The following is a 19,948-nucleotide window of genomic DNA, read 5'->3' as shown; positions in this document are numbered from 1 at the left end:
GCGACGTCTGGGGCCCGTACGAGGACCATCCGGACAAGTACGTCGTCACGTCCAAGGACCACCCTCTGACCGCCCTGCAGCGCGCTGGCCACGGCGACATTGTCGACACCCCCGACGGCAAGACGTTCCTGGTTCACCTGACGGGCCGGCCGACGACCCAACTGCGTCGCTGCGTGCTCGGTCGCGAGACCGCCATTCAGGAGGCGTATTGGGCCGACGACGACTGGCTGTACGTCAAGAACGGCCCGGTTCCGTCCCTCTACGTCGAGCTGCCGGGCGAGCGCGACGACACCGACTACTGGGCCGAGCAGCGCTACACCTTTGAAGGGTCGCTGGAGCAGCTGAACTCGGACTTCCAGTGGTTGCGCACGCCCGAGCCCGAGCGTATCATCAAGATCCAGGACCACAAGCTGGCTCTGATCGGGCGGGAATCGATAGGCTCGTGGTTCGAGCAGGCGCTGCTGGCCCGGCGCCAGACGCACTTTTCCTACGACGCCGAGACCGTTGTAGACTTTAGCCCCTCCGACGAGCGCATGTTTGCCGGCCTGACTGCGTACTACTGCCGCTACAACTTCTTCTACCTGACCGTCACGGCGCACAGCGACGGGCAGCGGGAGCTGCTGATAATGGCGTCGGAGGCGTCGCACCCCGTCGGCGGACTGCGGCCAGATCTGCTCAAGCAGCCGGTGCAGATCCCCAACGAGGGCAACGTGAGGCTCGCCGTCACCGTCAGGGGCCGCGAGCTGCAGTTCTGGTATGCCATGGTCGACGAGAACCAAGGCAAGGATCTGAAAAAGGTCGGCCCGGTGCTGGACGCTTCCATCGTAAGCGACGAGTGCGGCGGGCACCAGGCTCATGGAAGCTTCACGGGGGCGTTTGTGGGCATGGCGTGCTCGGACCTGAACGGGACTGCGACGGAAGCTCGCTTCGAACACTTTGTCTACAGGCCTGTGAAGCACGAATCCGACCGGTATGATGTGTGATTCTGGTGGTTGACGGTACAGTTGGTTGTTGGATCTCTAGGCCAAGTCGCCAAGGTGATAGCTTCAGCTCTGGCAGACGAACTGGCTGTTCGAACATTGGATCATCTGTCGGTAAAGGTCTAGATTTGCAGGGGACCACACACCATTTTGTAGGTCAGATAGGGGCGCGGCTGGCATGAGTTAGTTTGAGCATGTTGTACTCGGATTGGTCTAGCTCGATTCTGCCATCTGCCGGACTATGCTTGTACGTGGTAACGATCCAATAGCAGCCCTCTCGAGACTGAGATGAGATCAAACAGAATCATGCATAATTTAATATCCCTCTGGAACCTCACCCGGAATTGTGTGGCACCATTGTATCCAATTATCCATCAACAAGCAACCACCATGGGCCGCATCTCCTCTTGACTTGAGCACGCTCGCCTACTGCCTCTCGACCAGGTGCCCGGCCGACGACGCCACAGCCTCCAAGCTCGAGTGGTACTGGGCCTCTCAGGTCACGGGAGACCCCGCCATCGAGTCGGGGTTGACTTATGGCGTCGTCCTGGCGAGGATCACCGAGCGTCCGAGTAGGGCGTTCCGGCGGGACAAGGACTAGGTTTACCAGCCTCAATATTGTCCTAGGCGCCATCACGTACCACGACTTTGAGTTCGCCCGCTTCTGGAGCGACAGCAAGTCGGGCGAGATCCTGTATTTGGTCGGTTACTGCACCGGCCACATATCTTCTATCCTGCTCCCTTTAACGAACAATATTTTGCTATGGTTAACTGCCTGGCCTTTTTCGCCTCTTTGCTGCTCCACCGCTGGGTCGCCCGCCTCTGCGTCGCCCACGCCGTCGTTCACTCCGTCACCATGCTGACCGCCTACGTCGGGCTGGGGAAGTATTACACCGACGTGCATACGGCCTATTGGGTATGGAGCATTGTTGCCATGCTTTGCCTCGTGGCGCTTTTGTTCCAGGGCGTGCTGTGGTTGCGCCGCGCTTCGTACGAGGTGTTTTTGCTCCACATCGTTCTGGCCGTCTTTTTGATCGTCGGTCGCTGGTACCATCTTGTTATAGATGGGCTATACAGGTGATTTACAGGCCCTGGATATAGACGGTGAGCGCCGTGTGGTTTTTCGACCGTATGGTGCGCGTGCTGCGCGTCGACGTCCAGGGTGTGAGGTTGACGCCGACGCCTGGACGGCACGCCTACGTCTACTTTCCGACGTTGCAGCCGCTGCGGCCTGTGAGAGCCATCCCTTTTCCGTCATCCCCACGGCGCTTCTGCGGTCGCTCACGATGCTCAGCCCAGTCCGGCCAGTTCGATCAAGAAGACGTATCGAGCTCCAACGACGTCAAGGGCAAGGGCGCTTGGGCTCAGCGGTTGTCTCTGCCGTCCCGACGTCTTTGCCAAACGGCGGCGTCTCGCTCTACATCAGGAAGCGCAGCGGTGGTACGAGTCTTTGCGCGAGGGCACAAACCCTCCCGCGCTTCTCGACGGCCCTACCGCGGGACGCCAACCCGGGCCGTGCTGTCGTCCTCATCGGCAGCGGCATAGGCGTCACTGGACTAGGCTGGGCCGGGACGCATCCTAAGATCAAGTTTGTCTGGAGCGCTCTGGAGCGCTCGAGAGGCGCAAGGAGCACCCATACTCAAAGATATCGGGGCAGTTCTGGATGGCGTTGCCGACAAGGTGGTGCGGCTCGGTGGGCGGGTGGACGCGGAGGCGTTGTTAGAAGGAGGTTCGGGCCGGCTGGGCGAGGCTTGGCGTCGTTGTGTGGACCCGTGGGGAGCGGTGGTGCGCCTGGGTAGGAGGCACAACGAGACTTTTTTGAGCTGGAGGTTGACGCGTTTGGTTGGTGAGCTCTGATGGCAGCACGATAGTATAAGGTTCTGGTTAGTCACTCGAAATTTGCTCTCATTAAACAAGCCAATTATCACCCGTTTGTCTCACTGTTGGACACGCCAAAGCGAAGAAAATGCATATTACTGCCTCGGTGGTCTCAAAATGATCGAATTCCGCATCTGCAGTTGCCCGTATCTGTCCAGAGAAAAATCCCCAACTCAATGTCCATCTGCTGAGGGCTCGAGGCTGTATCTGCCGGACGAAGAAGGCCTGTCCAGGTTAACCGCCCTGGGCGGCGCAGCAATAACTTGAGGTGACACCCGCGCAGATCCCGCTTCCTGTCGAGCCCGAACTTGCTTCAGATAGCGCTTCTTCTCCAGTCCACGGAGATAGCTGGACTTTTCGCGCAAGGATTTCTTTCTGGATTCTCGCGTCTCTTGAATATTTGTCCGTAGCATTGATCGACTTGCGACACACAACGATCGCCTTCTCGGATCACTCGGAGGCGGTGCATCTTCGCTCATCTCGATCCTAGAAGGCACCGCTGCCATATGTCTAGGCGGGGACTCAGGAACAGCTGGAAGCGTCACGCTTTGGCTTCTTTCGATTACGAATGGCGTCGCAGTTGTTGAGTGTCTGGGTGGGAAGCTAGGTTGGGAGCTTAGAGGGTGGCCATCGTACAGATACGGCGTACTGGGAGCGTCAAGACGTGGCGCATCTCGTCTGTCTGCATCCCAGAGCTCTGTTGCTGCTGGGTGGGATTTGCGTTTTGGTTGGACAAAGGGTCGCCTTGGTCTTATGATCGGAGCTTGTTCATCTGAATCGCTGCCCGCATCCCAATCATCTAGCGCTTCTTGGTTCCGATCGTCCTCCATTTCGTCAAGACTCTCATCCCCTGTTTCTACGGCAGGATCATCCCCCTGATCCCAGTCAGGAAGGTTCGTGACCACAAAGCCAGCGGTATACATCTTGGGCTCTGAGCTCCCGAGCTTCAAAGACACATGGATGCGGTGCCGTGTCCCACGTACCATGACGACAATATCTGCCGCCATCGGGCGCAGTCGTGATGATCCAATAAACGTTGATAGGTCAATCCACCTCCTTCGCTGGTCTCCCGGGATGCTAAGCAGGTAGTTGAATATGTCCGGGTGCTTATCCCTAGATACAAGATCAATGCGCGGCGGAACGTACCAGTTGACTAGCCCTACAATCTTCACCGTCTCACCGCCTATGTAAACCTCGAATGGGACCACATGCAGACTGTCGGCATCTTCTGGACGAAACAAGACGCGAGTGTTGGGGTCCCAGTCGGTTCTATTGGGCTGTATCTCGGCTTGTTCTCCCTTGAGGGAAAACTTGCAACGAAAGTCGACAGAGAGAGGAAAGTGTATGGCACGACGGACATGCTGGATGCTGTGATGTTGGGGAGTCGTGTAAATGACTACCTTGTCTGGGGCATCCCAAGGAAATCGTAGATTAGACGTGGGATGTCTGAAATTCTTGGGGATGGTTGCCAAGGGCAGGGCTGTTTCGCGCTGAAAGAATCCAGGCCCCGTCTTGCGCAAAAAGATTGCACACGTATTTCCGTCGGGGAAATTTCCGACAACCAGTGCATACAGAACAGTATGATCGCTCTCCGGCACATCCTGTCGGAATGGCAAGGGCATTATGGCGTCAGGTGCTTGGCTTGAACGGTCCCGAGATTGTTCGGCCTTTAAAGCTTTCACCAATCTAGGGTCGGTAGGAACTTGCACACAGAGGAGTGATGCCTTGTGAACTTTCAAGCCCATGTTTGTGACGGTGGTGTGTCCCCATCGAAGACGCGTTGGACAGTTTTGAGGTTGAAACTCGTCTGGAGATGAAGCAAACAATCGGAGACGTGGAGAGCAAGGCGATACAGGATGCCAGGCCAGGATTGACATGTCGGGGTTTGTTCTGATGACCTCCTCCTGGAGGCGCTGGAAAGCCTTGTCCTGTTCACCGTAAACCGGAGGCATGCTAATGTCGAAGAGCCCCATCAAAGAATATGCCCTGTCCTCGGGGCGCTTCGTCTTTCTGCCGGATGCCCAAGACATACGTTGGGCAACGGTATATTCTGAAGGGTCTTTTTTGTGCAGCAAGACATCTTTGGCGATGTTTGTGAAGCCTGCGATTGCAGAAGCAAAATCCTGGTTTTTCGTTCCGACAAGCCGCCAGTCTCTGTTGTAAAAGATGACAATTTTTGGAGCGATCAGTTCTTGAAGGGTCCAACCTCGGGTAAACCATTTGCAGGCATGCAACTGCTCAGCGGCCAAAGCAGAGTCTGTCGTAGTAGCTGGTAAATCACTGAGGTAAACTAGGCAGGCAGCAGCTTGTGCATACCAGCGATACATGGAGTTGATGGCCTCTCCCAGCTCGACGCTGTCGGTCTTGTCGATGCAACAGGTATCGACCCAAGCAAAGTCGATATGAGCCTCCTTGGCCAAGGCGCAGATCCCCCTTATTTTTGAGAATCCCTTTTTTTGCTTGGCACGGTGGATATTTTGTATATCCTGAAATGAGACCTCGTCATTTTCCCAGGTATGTGAGAGGATGGCATACCTGGGGACTGTATTTGGATCGTCAAACTGCTCCAGTTGGAGGGTTTTGGTGTTGATGAGCCACATGATTGCTTGTCATTAGCGATGAGTGATGTATTATTTTGATGGTCACAGGCTGTTGTTGATGGTTTTGAGATGGCTAGATTGTGAAAACGTAAAGAATCACGTCGATGCGGGCATTGTAAATTGTCACTTGTCGAAATGCTAAAAAGAAACGTGGTGGACTAGAGGCCTCCGACTGTAGTGCTATAGGGCGTCGGAGAGTTGGAGGGCATGCTGGATCGGTAGGGCGGATAGATGGACTCCACGACGAAATACCAAGCAAGCGAATCCATATCGAAACAAACACACGACCCGACAAATGACGAGTTTGGAGGCCTCAGGGTAGTCGCTTTGTGGCTTCAAGCCTGCATGTGAACTCGTTTGCTGAATGAGGCTCGACAAATCCAGCGGCTCGGTATTGATGCTGACGTGATTGCGGGGGATCAACGAACGCATCCTGCATGAATTCAATTCAGCGCTAAGTACAGCGCACAGACACGTGTCACGTGCTATCATTTCAGGTGTCGCCCGTGGAACAACCAGCGCTACAGCACAGAACTCACGTTTATCTGCTTGTCTTCTCGGCAACGACGTTCGATTCAACCTGCTTTTGATGTTCAACTTCAACAACGGCAAAGGCATCAGAGTCCCGGATATACTGTACGGCCTGGTCTCGTTGTCGAAATAAAAGTACGGCAAAAGCAAAATGGCAGACAATCAGGAGCCTGAGCCTCGCAACAGCCGACCAGGCTCACCCCGGACCTCCGACAGGCCTATCCCCAAGCTTGTCGTACATCGATTCAGCTACCCGCAGCTCCTGGCCATTCCAGTCCTACTGACTGCCGGCTACATCGCCACCATCATCACCCTCTCGCTGGAAGATGTGAACCCAGGCCTGCTGTACAGCCAATGCCACGCCCGCGCCAAGGTGCCCTGGCTCAGCCACATTCCTCTACTTGGCGCCCCGGTCTGCTACCTCGTGTCCTTCTTCCAGTACGCCGTGTCGTCCTTCCGGGCCGCCGCCATTCTGTCCGAGATTCTTGCATTCATCGGCGCTCTCCTCACCGTGACGACCCTTGAGGCCGCCCGGTTGTGCAACGCCAGCGCCACTCTCATTGCCAATCCCACTGGCCCTTGGCTTATGTTCAACCTGGCCGGTGGACAGCTCGTCTGGGGTCTGGTCATCGTCCCGGCGTTTGTGAGGCGTGCCAAGGGTCTTGAGGCTGTCGAGAGGAGCGGCGAGGATCGGTTGGCAGCCGACAGTCGGAACCTCGCCCTCGGCGTCGAGGCAATCGCCGTCCCCGTCGCCGTCCTGCTGGGCTTCCTTGTTCCGTCCTTGGCCATGCTGTTCATCCGCTCGTCGGTCGCCGTTTTCGTCTGGCTCTTCTTCCCTGTCTACGTCGCCATCGTTCGTCAGTTTGTCCGCTGGGTCTTGATCCGGGCCAACGCGGACAAGTTTGCGCCCCCGTTCAGGGTAGAGCAAAGCCGCGCGTCCATCTCTGGCGTCTATCTGCCCGCCGTCTTGTTTTCCGTCGTTGCGCACGTCTGGCTCGTCGTCAGCTTGTTCAAGGCCGACGACCGCAAGGAGATGACAAGGTCGTGTCTGGGTTTTATCCAGATCGACTCGCTGTTCATCGCCGTGACGGCGTTGTACTGGATCATGGTCGAGGGCGGCTGGAAGTCTGCAGGAGTGGCTGTTTTGGCGTCTGTGCTGCTAGGACCGGGCGCTGGACTGTGTGCTGCATGGATTTCTCGCGAGTATGTGGCACACGGCGCCGTCATGGACGCAACGGAGGAACGGGCCGGTAATGGGCAACCTAACGAGGAGACGCCGTTGCTGGGGTAGACCGGGCGAGGTCATGTGGTTCATGACCCTACGGAACTTGTACAGTATCATGATGCGCCAGAAAGTTTTTGTCCTAATGAAATGAGTTTGTACCATCGCTGTCCCTAGCCAATCCTCCATAAGCCATACTACAATCCCGTCTCATCACCACTAGCACGGTCTCGGCGGATGAGCAACACCCTCAGCCGGCGTGTCAAACAGCACAACCTCTGCCCTCCTCCTCCTGACCAGACCATTGAGCACCTGGCCGCCGGCGTAAACCCACCTCGGCAGCTCCTCGCCCACAACGACGCTCTTGTCCTCGCCGGCGTTGAGCCTCGCCGTCAGCGTCGACGACTTTTGCGCCCCGCAACCCATGTTGAACACCCAGCTGACCAGCGCCCCGTACTGGTTCGGGTTCAGCACCACCGAGTCGACCAGGTCCTCCGAGAGGCAGCGGCGCGCGATGCCGAGGTCCGACTGCAGCAGCGCCTCCCCGTCGGCCACGGACAGAGGGATCGGGTAGGGGACCTCGGAGCAGCTTGGGTTGCTGCATAGGTGGCCGTATCCGACAGTGGGGAGGCCGACCGGGTCGAGATCTGTTTTTGTCCTGGTCAGAATCTGCCAGATGCAGGCGACGTTTGGTGGAGGTCTTACAAATATCAGGAAACCATCCCTCAAACTCCTTGACCAGATCCAACGAGGCCTGGTTCAGCTTGGGCGGGCCGCACTCCTCACCGCCGCCTCCGCCGCCCGCACTCACACAACACTCGACCCCCAGAGCGGTAGCACACCCGCCACCCGCCACGGCCGTCCCACCACACGTGCCGCGGCGCTGACAGAACCCATCCCTCCCGTCCGCTTTGCACCTGCCATAATCACAACATTTAACCCCCTTTGGGCCCGGACACAACCCGCTCGTCGTCGTGCCGCCCGCCGCACAGCCCTCGGCCGGCACGCACGACCCGGGAACGCCGCCGGGTGCGCTGCACGACCGCCACGTGCAGCAGGTGATGCCCGCGTCGCCGGGGCAGCGGCCCCTGGTGACGGTGCCGTCGGTGCACGAGGCGGACGGCACGCACAGGCCCGTGAGGTTCGCCTGGGCAGGGACGGTGCAGGTGCCGTAGGTGCAGCACTGGACGTCGGCCGGCGTGCCCGGGCAGAGGTTGGGCGTCGAGGTGCCGCCCGAGCTCCTGCAGCTGGACGTGGAAAGGCAGAGGCCCTGCTGGCCCGTGGTCGAGAGGGCGCAGGTCTGCTGCGAGGCGGCGAGGCCTGCCAGGAGCGCTAGTGTCGTGATGGTTTGGAGAAGCATTGCGAGTTTCGTGTTGTCGGTTGTGGCTGGTTGGCTGGACTTGGCTTTTTTTCTTTTGGTGGCTACTTTCCAGGCTATATATCCATATATCATCATATACTTGCTTGTAGGATTTCTATTAATAGATGCAGCATCTTGGTTCAAAGCTGAAGGGCTTTCACCTTCCTCAGCTGGTGCGCTAGGGACCAGTACCCGTCCAGCTGTCCGCAGGGGTAATATTGCACCAATGGCGGTCGTTAATTGGAAACATCTCGGGTACTGGGCAGTGATCTTGGGGATCGTATGCAAAGGGTGGTCTATGTCCGACTATCCAAGACAAAGATGACCCGAAGATTTCCAATCAAGGCCTAGTTCTAGATGCGAATCAGCTGGTTCCAGAGCAGAATGATTCGCACGGGGTAAAGCGACAGAGCATGACGTTGACGACTATGTAGGTATTCATAATAAACGTATTAGCAATGGACTACAAAGCTCATCGAAACTTAGGTAACAGTATGTATTGTTATGCCTATTTACGCTCCACTGAAGGCGTTGTCTACATCAACAACCCTCGCAGTAAAAGAGCTGAAGCCTCCGTAGATATCTGTTTTCCCGATTTCCATTTTGCACGTAAACCTAGATTTTCCGCGCATCCCACAAACGATGTCGCCGCATCCGCAAATGTCAAAGCCATTGTCAAACAATATATGGACCAACAAAAGAAAGCTCAACAGATGACAAGATCACTAATGCGATCCAAAGCTCAGTAAACCTGATCAGCGGCGACGCTTTTGGACTGTCATGAAAGAGAATACTGTAACTCCCACGTAACAAAAGATAAGATAGTGGCTTAAATGGAATAAAAACCGCAGCAGAGGGTACTCGATAGCAGACAAGGAAATTTAGTGACAGTGCATGCTTCAGCGCCAGCAGCAGGCGTGGTATGTGGTATAATTTCATGACAAAGAAATCAAGTGCAAGTTGGCAGGGCACCACTCAAGGTGCTGCGTCGAAGAAGAGATGACCGGCTAGTGTCGTCGGGAAGCGTACTGCCTATCCCATCTTGACATCTCCGTCGATCCCAACGCTGGTGAGGGGCTCCAATGGCTTCTCTGGTTGACTGGCAGCACCAGTCAACGCAGCCCTCTCATCCTGCTTCTTCTTGCCGAGACGGGCGCACCACTCCTCGGCACTGACGATTGTTCCGTCTAGCACACCGCTGACCTGGGCCATCATGTCGAGACCCTCCTGCGCCAGCACCAAGACGCGTTGCGCGCCCTCGCGGACATCCTTTTCGCTGTTGCTGCCGCTGGATGAGGGCCCGGCCGAAGACTGGTCCGCTTGGCTGGCCAGCTTGAAGCGCTGAGGCAGGCTGGTCAGGTGCCGCTTGACGAGCACCCGCGCGTTGTCGGGGAGCGCACCACCGGCGTATTTGCTGACCGTCTCGATGACGGCGCGAAGCGTCTTGAGAACGTCCGACTTGAGTGCCGCAACCCGCTGGCCTAGTTCCTCGTTGGACCTTCGCTCTGGAGCTTCATTCGGCCTCGACTCGTCGACCACCATTGCCCCATCGATAGGGATTTCGATCGTGACCTGTTTCGAAGTAACCTCTCCGGTCTCGGGGTGACGCTCAAACTGTTCCAGAGTGACCTTGAGAGCACCAATGGCATTGGCAATACGGTCGTTGGCCCAGCGCAGCCACTGCAGACAATACTTGAGGCTGCGCAGAGACTCTTCAGACATGGCGATGCTGAGACCAGACGTAGACATGATCAAGCGCGACTGCCATGCGGGGCTACGGGGCACCGGGGAGCGCTGGTCATCGCCAGCGGCTTCGGTGTATGCGGGTGATTTTGCATCGTCATAGGCCGGGAGACTGTCCACCGTGCTCATCGACATGCGACGCTCTTTGCTGCGGTAGGCAAATGGGTCAAACTCCATGTTGGACGGCGGCGGTGGCGGTGACATGATACCCCTTCGATCCTCAGCATACTCCGTCTCTTCGTCTCCAGACGGCATCATCCTCCTCCTCTTGCTGCGCGAACTTTCCCCCGACTCAAGATCCGACGAAGATGGTTGCCGTCGTGCCGATCCTTTGAGAAACCATCTCACACCGCCTTCGACGCCCGTCACCCGACCAACCGACCCCAGTGTGTTACCAATGGGAGTCAAATACCCCTCGACGTATTCTGCTCCCGACTTGAACCGTGGCGAATAGTTCTTTGAGGTGTTGTACGCTGTCGTCGTGCCTTCTATCGTCTTGGCTAGCAGGGGATGCGAAGTCGTCAGGAGTTGAAGTATCGGTTCTTGTTGTGGTCTTTGCGATTGCGCCGGTTGTTTCGGTGTCGAAACAAAGTCTGCCAGCAGTCAGCAACACGTAAACAAGACAAGAGTCCTCGAGTCTTACCAGCGCGCAAGTCCCCCAATGCTTCAGCAGCCATACGGACGTCTGGGTCGTCAAGGCTGACGCTACCAGCCCGTGGCGTAGTGCTCATGTCCACATCCATCCTTGCAGGCGATTCGGCAGCCTGTGCATGACTGGGTGTGTAATACGTCGTCAGCGGGTTACCGGTTGGCCAGCTCGTCAACCTCGGCGGCGATGGTCGTCTCTGTTCCTGGACGGGCGGCGACGTCTGTGGCTGCGACGGTGTCCTCAGGCGGAGGGGCTCTAGAGACTGGGTGAGCGTCGCAATGGGAGGTAGGATAGGGGCGCTGTTCTGACTTCCGATGGGGGACAGGGAGCAACGATGACGGTCGAGGGCGATGGGAGCCAACTCGTTGCTGGGTATATCGGAGAATGAGGCCAAAGTCGGGGAGTCGCGAGGCTTGTGGTGAAGGTTTAGCGACGGCAAGGGCCCGAGTTGACTGGATGAAAAGGGTGGAGAAATCGGCCGAGTTTCCAAAGTCATGACAGCGGGCGAGGGCAGAGATTTAGCACCGTCGTGGTTCATTTCCGTTGAGCGTCGTACGAGCATGTGATCCTGGCGGTCTTGCAGTGTGGATGCGAGTCGGTGCTGGTATCCATCCATCTGGCAGTAATCCTAGTGTTCGGACGTAGTTGTATGGAGGACGGGACAGGGTAGGCGGGACTGCGCGAGGTCCTAGACCAAGCACAAGCAGGTCATGATGCTCAAGATGGGATGATCAGAGGCAAGCAAGTGAAGCGCGGAATTGTAGATTTGGGCACTTTGCAGGGCAGGGCGGCAGAACGCAATCGGGGTTTGTCGCGGCAGTGACGGTCGCAATTCCGGGAACCTCAATACAAGGAAAGTCTAGTCTGTTCGAGACCGAGGATATTAGAGTCGAATCGTCCGTAAGTGTGCATGCATCATCCCCGAGCTCGTGAGATTCTAGGGCGCCGGTGCAAGCCACTGATGCTCCCAATCGAGACTCGACCTGCACAAGATTTTGTGACCGAGAGGCAGGGGGTGCAATTTAGGTTTACTCAGTCGACGAGGGGTAGGACGAACTCAGCTTGAATCTAATCTCAGTGTTTTGTTTTTTGTGGTCTGGCAAGCAGCAAAACCTTGTCCAGTGACAATCGACAATTGTGCCCGAGTGAAGCTGGTGAGGGTGGGAACCGAGAGTGGGAGGAGGATTGACAGCCCGCCCAGGCAGGCAATCATTCGATCCATCACCGAACAGGGTGAGACCGGCAGGGCTGTCTGTACCCGCAAGTGTCCATCATGAACGTGAAAGAGGCATCGATTGGCACAAAGTGGGTCCAAAAGTCCCGACTGATCAACGAGAACCAATTGTTGACCCCACACCCTGGTCAGCTAATGCCGACGAGACTTTTTTTTTTTCTGTTTAGCTGATGAGTTAATATTTGCATGTGTTGGTTGGTTTTGTAGCATGTGCGAATGCTGCTGTTGCCGCCGCTGCAAGACTACGTGTGATTACCAGCAAAGCGCCAGAGAGACTTGTCTTTACTACTTTGAGCGCTGCCCCTGGCCTGGTCTGACCACAGGTACAGTACCAAATAGATTGATCAGGTGCTCCGAACAATCTTCCAAGGATGTGGTTGCCAGAGCCCCGCACATGCCACGAAGTAGATGTACCCATATATAAAGTCTCTACCTACACTCTTCGACTATGCATGCTCTGTAGTCTCCCCTCGCTAGATCGTTAGGCATTGATAAAATTTTGACTTTTTTTTTTCATATTCTGTATCGCCATCTGCTGGTCACCTGTGAATATAAGCCTGGAGAACCCTGTCACATATGGTTTCCTTTGGTTCGGATATTTGCCAATGTTTTGAGCTTACTACGTACGTCCACAGGGGCAAAGCAAACAAGATACCTTGTGCCCACGGAACATGCAAAGCAGCCTTCGATGCTTCCTATCGTCTGGGGTAGAACAACTTTTTAATCAGACCAGTTTGAGCTGATGCACCACGGAGCCTGCTGTCCCGCTCAGGCATGTGCTTGTCGTCTGTTGGTTAGTGCTAAGCTTGGAACCTTGAGACTCCTGTCACTAGGGGACCTTTGGCGTAACTCGGACTACGGGACGATTCCATTACTTCATGTTAACCGACCGCACATGTTCAGAGTTTACGGACCAAGGCATGGTTGTGTTTATTGTTACTATCTAACCCGATCCCGACAGCCGGGTCGCATGCTGCGGCGGCCAGAATGAGTGCAGAAATTGTACGACAACCGTGAATGTGCATCGACAGCACGGCAAACGGCAAGACAACAACTCAGAACGTCGTCGGGGCAAAAGCACGTGTCAGACGAATGCACCCCACCACGTTAGCCACGATGGCCTGCCCCTGGACCGGCGCAATGTGATGCATGTTGGGACGCTGATTGGGTTCCCAAAGACAAACGGCGCCTAGTGGAGTCAATTGCCATCACATGAAAACTGAAAAGCCGGATCCGTCGCCACAACTTTCGGGGAATCTGCCATGAACGACGTACCAAGTATTTAGGTTTCTTACTTGGCTGGTGAGCTAAGTAACCTATGAATGCGCAGTGACGATTCCGTTGGGAAGACGACAAAGCTGTTGGGTAAATCCTTCGTTTCGACGTCGGCATCTCTAGAGAGGTCGCATTGTGCACATGACTACTGTCAGAACGTTGAAATAGCGTCAAAAGTGTCTATGGATACCAAGCAGCTCGGTTCATATTCATGCCCGAGGTATGGACGAGTCAGAAATGCTACCATAGTAAGCATGTACACATCTCCGCGCTGCTACTTTGCGTTTCCAATCCTACAAGTCTGTCGTAGAATTTTTTTGACACCAGCGAAAAGATACACTCTATTCAATTTTGTAAGGATCGCCCTGGGAGAACCGAACGAACTACCCTTTTGGGTTTCGCGTGGGCAATTTTGAGACTTCATCTGGACGAGTGGCGATGATTGCAGAAAATCGGGGTTGTTGGCTATCATCAGCTGAACCTGCGATGAAACTGCTTGGCTCTCTCTATGAGTTGATGGCGGTGAGCGAGACATGCTTGCCAGGTATTTGGGTTTTGGCTTGATCAAGATACAGAATGACGGCTGAGAATCGATCCATGGCAGAGCATCGTTACTCCAGCTAAATGTTCGAATCCTCTGACACCACCAAAGCAACGGTAGCTCACACGTCGACGACGCACAAAATACTCGGGCAGTTCTTATGGATTCGTAGCGAAATATCTTCTTCTCCGCGCCACTAATCGCAATCCTCATCAACAGCTGCACAGTCGACCACTGACAGAATGCCAGTGATCAGTCGTGGAAATAATGGGTTGCACTGTCTAAAAGGGCGCGTGGGAGAAGAGACGTTTCTCACGATGCAAAAAGTTTGCAGTCGCACTTTTAGAGCAACAATCTGGTGGTCCGTGCTGAACTCTGCTGAGGTAATCGACCCTCGACCCCACCTTGGCGGCTGTGAACGGCTGCCGATAGCTCAGGCTGGGCACTGTCAATTGGCGATGGTGGCATGTACGGTGTAACGCGCCAACATCACCATCGCGACCTCAGCTCCGCATGTCTTGATACCCCTGCGCAAGCCGCCGTACCTCGCTAGTACCACCTACAGCCTTGCGTGGCTGGTTACGTCGTCTGCATCTGCTGGCGCTTGCTACCATCGGCCAAGCAGAAGAAGCAGTATACTTGGTTTGTCGCCTAGCCCCTCGGTCCAGGACATCGCCTCGGGCAGGCATCGTCGCGATGGCTTCCGCACTCTTCTTTCTCGACCTCAAGGGCAAGACCCTCCTGGCCCGAAACTACCGGGGAGACATTCCCATGTCTGCGGTGGAAAAATTCCCGATCCTGCTCAGCGAAGCCGAAGAGGAATCATCAGCAGTTCCACCATGCTTCTCCCATGAGGGAATCAACGTTAGTCCGTCCTTTATGCACCTGGAGACGGCAGGCTCGCTGATACTGATTTATACCCGCAGTATCTCTACATCCGCCACAACAACCTCTACCTCCTCGCCCTGACAAAACGCAACACCAATGCCGCCGAGATCCTGCTTTTCCTTCACAAGATCGTCGAGGTCTTTACCGAATACTTCAAAGCCTTGGAGGAGGAGTCGATTAGAGACAACTTTGTCATCATCTACGAGCTCCTCGACGAGATGATGGATTTTGGTTATCCACAAACCACCGAGTCCAAGATCCTTCAAGAGTACATCACACAAGAATCACACAAACTCGAGATCCAGGCCCGTCCGCCAATCGCCGTCACCAACGCCGTCAGCTGGCGTTCTGAAGGAATCCGGTACCGCAAGAACGAGGTGTTTTTGGATGTGGTCGAGTCTCTCAACCTGCTGGTGTCGTCCAACGGCAACGTGCTTCGGTCAGAAATTCTAGGTGCCATCAAAATGAAATGCTACCTCTCGGGCATGCCAGAGCTCCGCCTTGGCCTGAACGACAAGGTCATGTTTGAGACAACTGGACGGACGACACGAGGCAAGGCCATCGAGATGGAGGACGTTAAGTTCCACCAGTGTGTTCGCCTTTCACGATTCGAGAACGACCGCACCATCAGCTTCATCCCCCCTGATGGTGAATTCGAGCTCATGTCTTACCGCCTGAACACTCAGGTCAAGCCACTGATCTGGGTCGAGTGCGTGGTCGAGTCGCACAGCGGCTCGCGTATAGAGTACATGCTCAAGGCCAAGGCCCAGTTCAAGCGCCGTTCCACCGCCAACAACGTAGAGATTGTGGTGCCGGTGCCGGACGACGCCGATACACCACGGTTCAGGACCAACATCGGCAGTGTGCACTATGCGCCGGAGCAAAGCGCCATCGTGTGGAAGATTAAGCAGTTTGGTGGCGGCAAAGAGTTCCTGATGCGGGCGGAGCTGGGTCTTCCGAGCGTCAGGGGCGATGATGAGCACGGTGGAGGCATGACGGGTGGTTTTGGTGGTAGCATGGGTGGCGTTGGTGGTCCTGGCAAGGGCGGAAAGAGGCCGATTCAGGTCAAGTTTGAGATTCCTTACTTTACGACAAGTGGGATTCAGGTGAGGTATTTGAAGATTACAGAACCAAAGGTACGTTTGCACCGACTCCTCCATCTCTTCGTCAGCTAACGTTTGCAGCTCCAATACCCGTCACTTCCTTGGGTGAGATATATCACTCAATCCGGTGACATAGCCGTGCGGTTGCCGGATGCGGTATAAAGTCGTAAGGATAGGACGCTGTGTAGATAATATCAGGCAATTTCTGGGCAGGGATACAAAAGCGTCAGTGCCTTTAATACAGTAACCATGTTTTCCACGACTGAATCCTCAAAGCATATCTGTTTGCCAGGCCGGCCACAAAGGAGGCTTGAAAGACAGTGCAGTTCTCTTGCATTCGTTTGTCGTCAATCAGTCAATCAGCATTGTCACTGTTTGCCGATGTTTGTCGAAGCATTGCGGAATGTCTTTGTCTCAGGACAAAGATTCTTGACTCGGCTACAAATAGTCTTCCTGTACGCTTCCCTGAAATGGATCTGATGACTTTGGCAGATTAAATTCACCCGAATCACAGCAGGCCGCCATGTCCCGGCCCTGGCACTTACGGAAAACTCCAAAGGTCTACTACTGCGTAGACTTTCCACAAGATGACCTCCCCGACGGCCCTTTTGATGTCGTCACCGGCAGAGGTCTACAGCCCGTCCTCCCGTTCCCCGGCGACGGACCCGAGCAAAACTACAGGGTGGACCTGGCCGCGCCGGTGGTGACGGTGCCTTTCCAGACCAGGGAGCTGAGCCTCCGCCAACGGCCTGCTCAGCTCGGCAGCGAAGCATCAGCCCCCAACGACCTGGACCGTTTCGTCCAGGCGCAGAGCAACAACTGCTACGAGACGGCGCTGGAGGAGATGCGCGCCGGCGCAAAGCGGTCGCACTGGATGTGGTACATCTTCCCCCAGCTGGCGGGCGTCGCGGCCAGGCCGTCGCTCACCAGCGCGAGGTACGCTGTGCGCGACCTGGCCGAGGCGGTCGAGTTCCTGCGCCACCCGGTGCTGGGGAGGCGGCTGCGCGAGATGGTGGCCGTCGTTGCGGGCAGCGAGGCGGGAACGGCCGTGGCGCTGATGGGTAGCCAAGTGGACGTGTTGAAGCTGCAGAGCTGCATGACGCTGTTTCGGCGGGCGGAGAGGGTACTATACGGGAGGGGATATGCTCTGACGAGGGAAGACGAGTACTGGGCAGTGCTGAAGAAGTATTACAACGAAGAGGAGTGCAATAAGACGGTGCAGATTCTGGGATGATTTTCTACGGTGTCTTGTCTGTCGGCTGTAACAGGTGCTGGCTAGGTAGGTACTGTATAGCATGCTTGTACCTGATTTGCGATATTCCTTCGTCTCTCACATTTTATAGTTCTTATTCTCCGTATGCTCCTCATGGGAGACTCCCGTATTATCGGCAACTCGCTAAAACTCGTAGATGCATCAGCTTTTTCTCAGTGGCCACCTGCTGCACACATACAGTAGGGCAGAAAGACAAGACTGCAATGAGTATGAAGCCTGCAAAGAGTACAAAGCCAAACCATGAAGCTGTGCATCTATCATCGACAGTAAGCGGCTAGATATTTCTGGTATGCCGTGTGCGCCCTTTGCATAAATCCGCCTTGGTGCAGAGAGATCAGATCGGGGATTATGGCAATCAGTTATTTAGTCAATAGACCAAGACATCTCTACAGTTATATCTCAGTTGTTGCAGGCTATATTTACCAAAGTCACTGGCATTAGTCAGAGACGGGAGTTTTCGTCTTTCGGCTGTGTTCTTTAGTGCAACATCAGTTACTGACAGCAACCAAACCACGCTTGGCGAGACTTGGCGGATCCCAAACTGGTTCGCGCAATTGAGCACGCAATCAGGAACAACTTCATCCAGTAGACCAGACAGGGGTTTGCAGCTGACACAATGAATCATCCAGCCGACTGAACTCGCAGAAGACGGTTTTGTGTACATAGCCTTGTTGTATCATGAGCTCTACCGCCAGGGAGCATGGCACATCATATTCGCACGGAATCAAAATAGACTCGTCGTCTATGGTCATTGAAATAACCGAAAATAAAAGTTGAGATTCCCCGGTAAGTCAGCCGCACGTGTCTAGACGAGAGGCCGTCATTCGGCGCGCCGGAGCTGGGCTGATGGTTGGTGGATCTGTCGCCGCAATATTTCAGCCTGCAGACTCTTCGTCTTGCTTCTCTTTCGACGTCGAGCTATAACAAGGCACTCGCTTTTACAGAAAATGGCTATCCGTCGCTGGGGAGGCTGGAGGCCCGACAATTTGGGTCGCGGATTGGCCAATACCATGCGTACCAACTATCACCTTGGGTTCACGGCATTTGGTGGCCCACCAGTTCATTTCAAGATTGTAAGTCGGTGTATAGGTGGTTTTTTGTCGCAGCATTGCCAACAAATCGTTTCGTCACATAGTTTCATGATAAATTCGTTCAAAAGCTGCAATGGATCGACGAACAGACTGTAAGTCGTTGACCGTTCCGGGTGAGACTAGAACTGGTAACCAACCCCAGCTAGTATCAAGAATTATTCAGTGTCTGCCAGGCCACATCCGGTCCGGGCAGCACCAAGATGCACTACTGCATCAACCTGATCCATGACGGCTTCCTTTCCGCCCTGCTGGGCTTTCTGATCTGGAGGTAAGTTCCCACGCTCAGTATACTAAGCGGCAGCTCTACTAACTTCCCCAGCTTGCCCGGCGCCCTGGGAATGTATGGCCTCTCGATCGGCGTCTCCAACATTGGAGATTCGCTCCCTCGCATCGCATACGCTCTGCTCTCCGGTCTAAACGCTTCGACCGTAGGCATCATCGCCGTGGCCGCTGTGCAGCTGTCAGAAAAGGCCATCACCGACAACATCACCCACATGCTCGTCTTCCTGGGCGCGGCCGCCGGCATCATGTACAATGCGCTGTGGTACTTTCCTCTTTTGATAGTCCTGGGCGGCCTCGCAACCGTCATCCACGACTACCGCTGGCTTCATGGGCCCATCAAAGCCGTGGTGGGCGTGTTCAAAAAGCCCCGGAGACACGTGGAGGAGCCCGAGTCCCTGAACCTCCCAGAGGCTCAACGGGTGGAGCATGACGCCGCCAGCACTGTCGGCCCCTCGGGCACCGCAAGAGAGCGCCAGACGGGGAGCCAGCAGAGACCGGCCAGCGGCGAATCCCTACCCGTCACTGAAGACGAGCGGCTGCAGACCGAGACGGAGCCAAGGACCGTCCCACAGGACCGCGTGCTCAACTTCTCCTGGGCCTTTGGCCTTGGCATCATCATCGCTTTCCTGCTGACGTTCATCGTGGTCATGGTCCTGCGCGGCGTCCTCCCTGACAAACCACTCCTATTCAGCCTCTTTGGAAACCTGTACCTCGCCGGAACGATCATTTTCGGCGGCGGACCCGTCGTTATTCCACTGCTAAGCGAGTACGTCGTCGCCGAGGGTTGGGTGAGCCCCCGCGACTTTCTGATCGGCCTTGCCATCCAGCAGAGCTTCCCAGGACCCAACTTCAACTTTGCCGTCTACTTGGGCGCCCTGACGGCCGTCAACGGGGGCTATCCATCGGTTGTCGGCGCCGCAATCGGGTTCTTGGGTATCTTCATCCCAGGTTTGACCATTGTCCATGGAACTATGGGCATATGGAGCGCGATCCGGGGCATCAGGTGGGTCAAGTCGATGATCAGGGGCGTCAACGCCGCTGCTGTCGGATTGGTCTACACTGCGGTCTACCGCCTGTGGCAGATTGGTTACATCGATCAGGGTTTCCAACAGGGCACGAACCTCGGTCAAGAGGCCTGGTGGGTGGTCGTGACGGCGTCCAGTTTTGTCTTTGGCTACTCGTTTGGCGTGGACCCTCCGATCGTTATCATCATGGGAGCGTTGTTGGGTCTGGTGTGGTACGGCGTTGTGAACGCTTGATCCTCTGCAAGAGAAATGTACGTCTTTGGTATTGAATTC

General features: G+C 55.4%; 7 protein-coding genes across 7 annotated transcripts; 3 read left to right on the top strand and 4 right to left on the bottom strand.

The window, feature by feature from the left end:
• Window positions 1-1,686: 1,686 nt before the first annotated feature.
• PpBr36_05506 (uncharacterized protein) lies at window positions 1,687-2,034 on the bottom strand (the record flags this gene model as incomplete). Its single annotated transcript, XM_029892661.1, has 1 exon — window positions 1,687-2,034. The coding sequence occupies one exon, from the start codon at window positions 2,032-2,034 to the stop codon at window positions 1,687-1,689; it is 348 nt and encodes a 115-aa protein (XP_029750085.1).
• A 997-nt stretch (window positions 2,035-3,031) lies between these two features.
• On the bottom strand, window positions 3,032-5,458 carry PpBr36_05504 (uncharacterized protein; the record flags this gene model as incomplete). Its single annotated transcript, XM_029892660.1, has 1 exon — window positions 3,032-5,458. The coding sequence occupies one exon, from the start codon at window positions 5,456-5,458 to the stop codon at window positions 3,032-3,034; it is 2,427 nt and encodes an 808-aa protein (XP_029750084.1).
• Window positions 5,459-6,140: 682 nt separating this feature from the next.
• On the top strand, window positions 6,141-7,280 carry PpBr36_05503 (uncharacterized protein; the record flags this gene model as incomplete). Its single annotated transcript, XM_029892659.1, has 1 exon — window positions 6,141-7,280. The coding sequence occupies one exon, from the start codon at window positions 6,141-6,143 to the stop codon at window positions 7,278-7,280; it is 1,140 nt and encodes a 379-aa protein (XP_029750083.1).
• A 150-nt stretch (window positions 7,281-7,430) lies between these two features.
• Window positions 7,431-8,571, bottom strand: PpBr36_05502 (uncharacterized protein; the record flags this gene model as incomplete). Its single annotated transcript, XM_029892658.1, has 2 exons — window positions 7,431-7,858; window positions 7,917-8,571. 2 exons carry the CDS (start codon window positions 8,569-8,571, stop codon window positions 7,431-7,433), a joined length of 1,083 nt encoding a protein of 360 aa, XP_029750082.1.
• Window positions 8,572-9,603: 1,032 nt separating this feature from the next.
• Window positions 9,604-11,579, bottom strand: PpBr36_05501 (uncharacterized protein; the record flags this gene model as incomplete). Its single annotated transcript, XM_029892657.1, has 2 exons — window positions 9,604-10,907; window positions 10,958-11,579. The coding sequence occupies 2 exons, from the start codon at window positions 11,577-11,579 to the stop codon at window positions 9,604-9,606; spliced, it is 1,926 nt and encodes a 641-aa protein (XP_029750081.1).
• Window positions 11,580-14,709: 3,130 nt separating this feature from the next.
• On the top strand, window positions 14,710-17,238 carry PpBr36_05500 (uncharacterized protein; the record flags this gene model as incomplete). Its single annotated transcript, XM_029892656.1, has 3 exons — window positions 14,710-14,877; window positions 14,940-16,037; window positions 16,519-17,238. The coding sequence occupies 3 exons, from the start codon at window positions 14,710-14,712 to the stop codon at window positions 17,236-17,238; spliced, it is 1,986 nt and encodes a 661-aa protein (XP_029750080.1).
• A 986-nt stretch (window positions 17,239-18,224) lies between these two features.
• On the top strand, window positions 18,225-19,909 carry PpBr36_05499 (uncharacterized protein; the record flags this gene model as incomplete). The annotated part of the gene is made up of 4 exons (XM_029892655.1): window positions 18,225-18,350; window positions 18,413-18,460; window positions 18,515-18,636; window positions 18,688-19,909. The coding sequence occupies 4 exons, from the start codon at window positions 18,225-18,227 to the stop codon at window positions 19,907-19,909; spliced, it is 1,518 nt and encodes a 505-aa protein (XP_029749393.1).
• Window positions 19,910-19,948: the final 39 nt, after the last annotated feature.

Source organism: Pyricularia pennisetigena, chromosome 6 (genome assembly GCF_004337985.1).
Source record: "Pyricularia pennisetigena strain Br36 chromosome 6, whole genome shotgun sequence".
Lineage (NCBI taxonomy): Eukaryota > Fungi > Ascomycota > Sordariomycetes > Magnaporthales > Pyriculariaceae > Pyricularia > Pyricularia pennisetigena.
The sequence above is the reverse complement of the archived record's forward strand: the minus strand, read 5'-3'. Positions and strand labels throughout refer to the sequence as shown.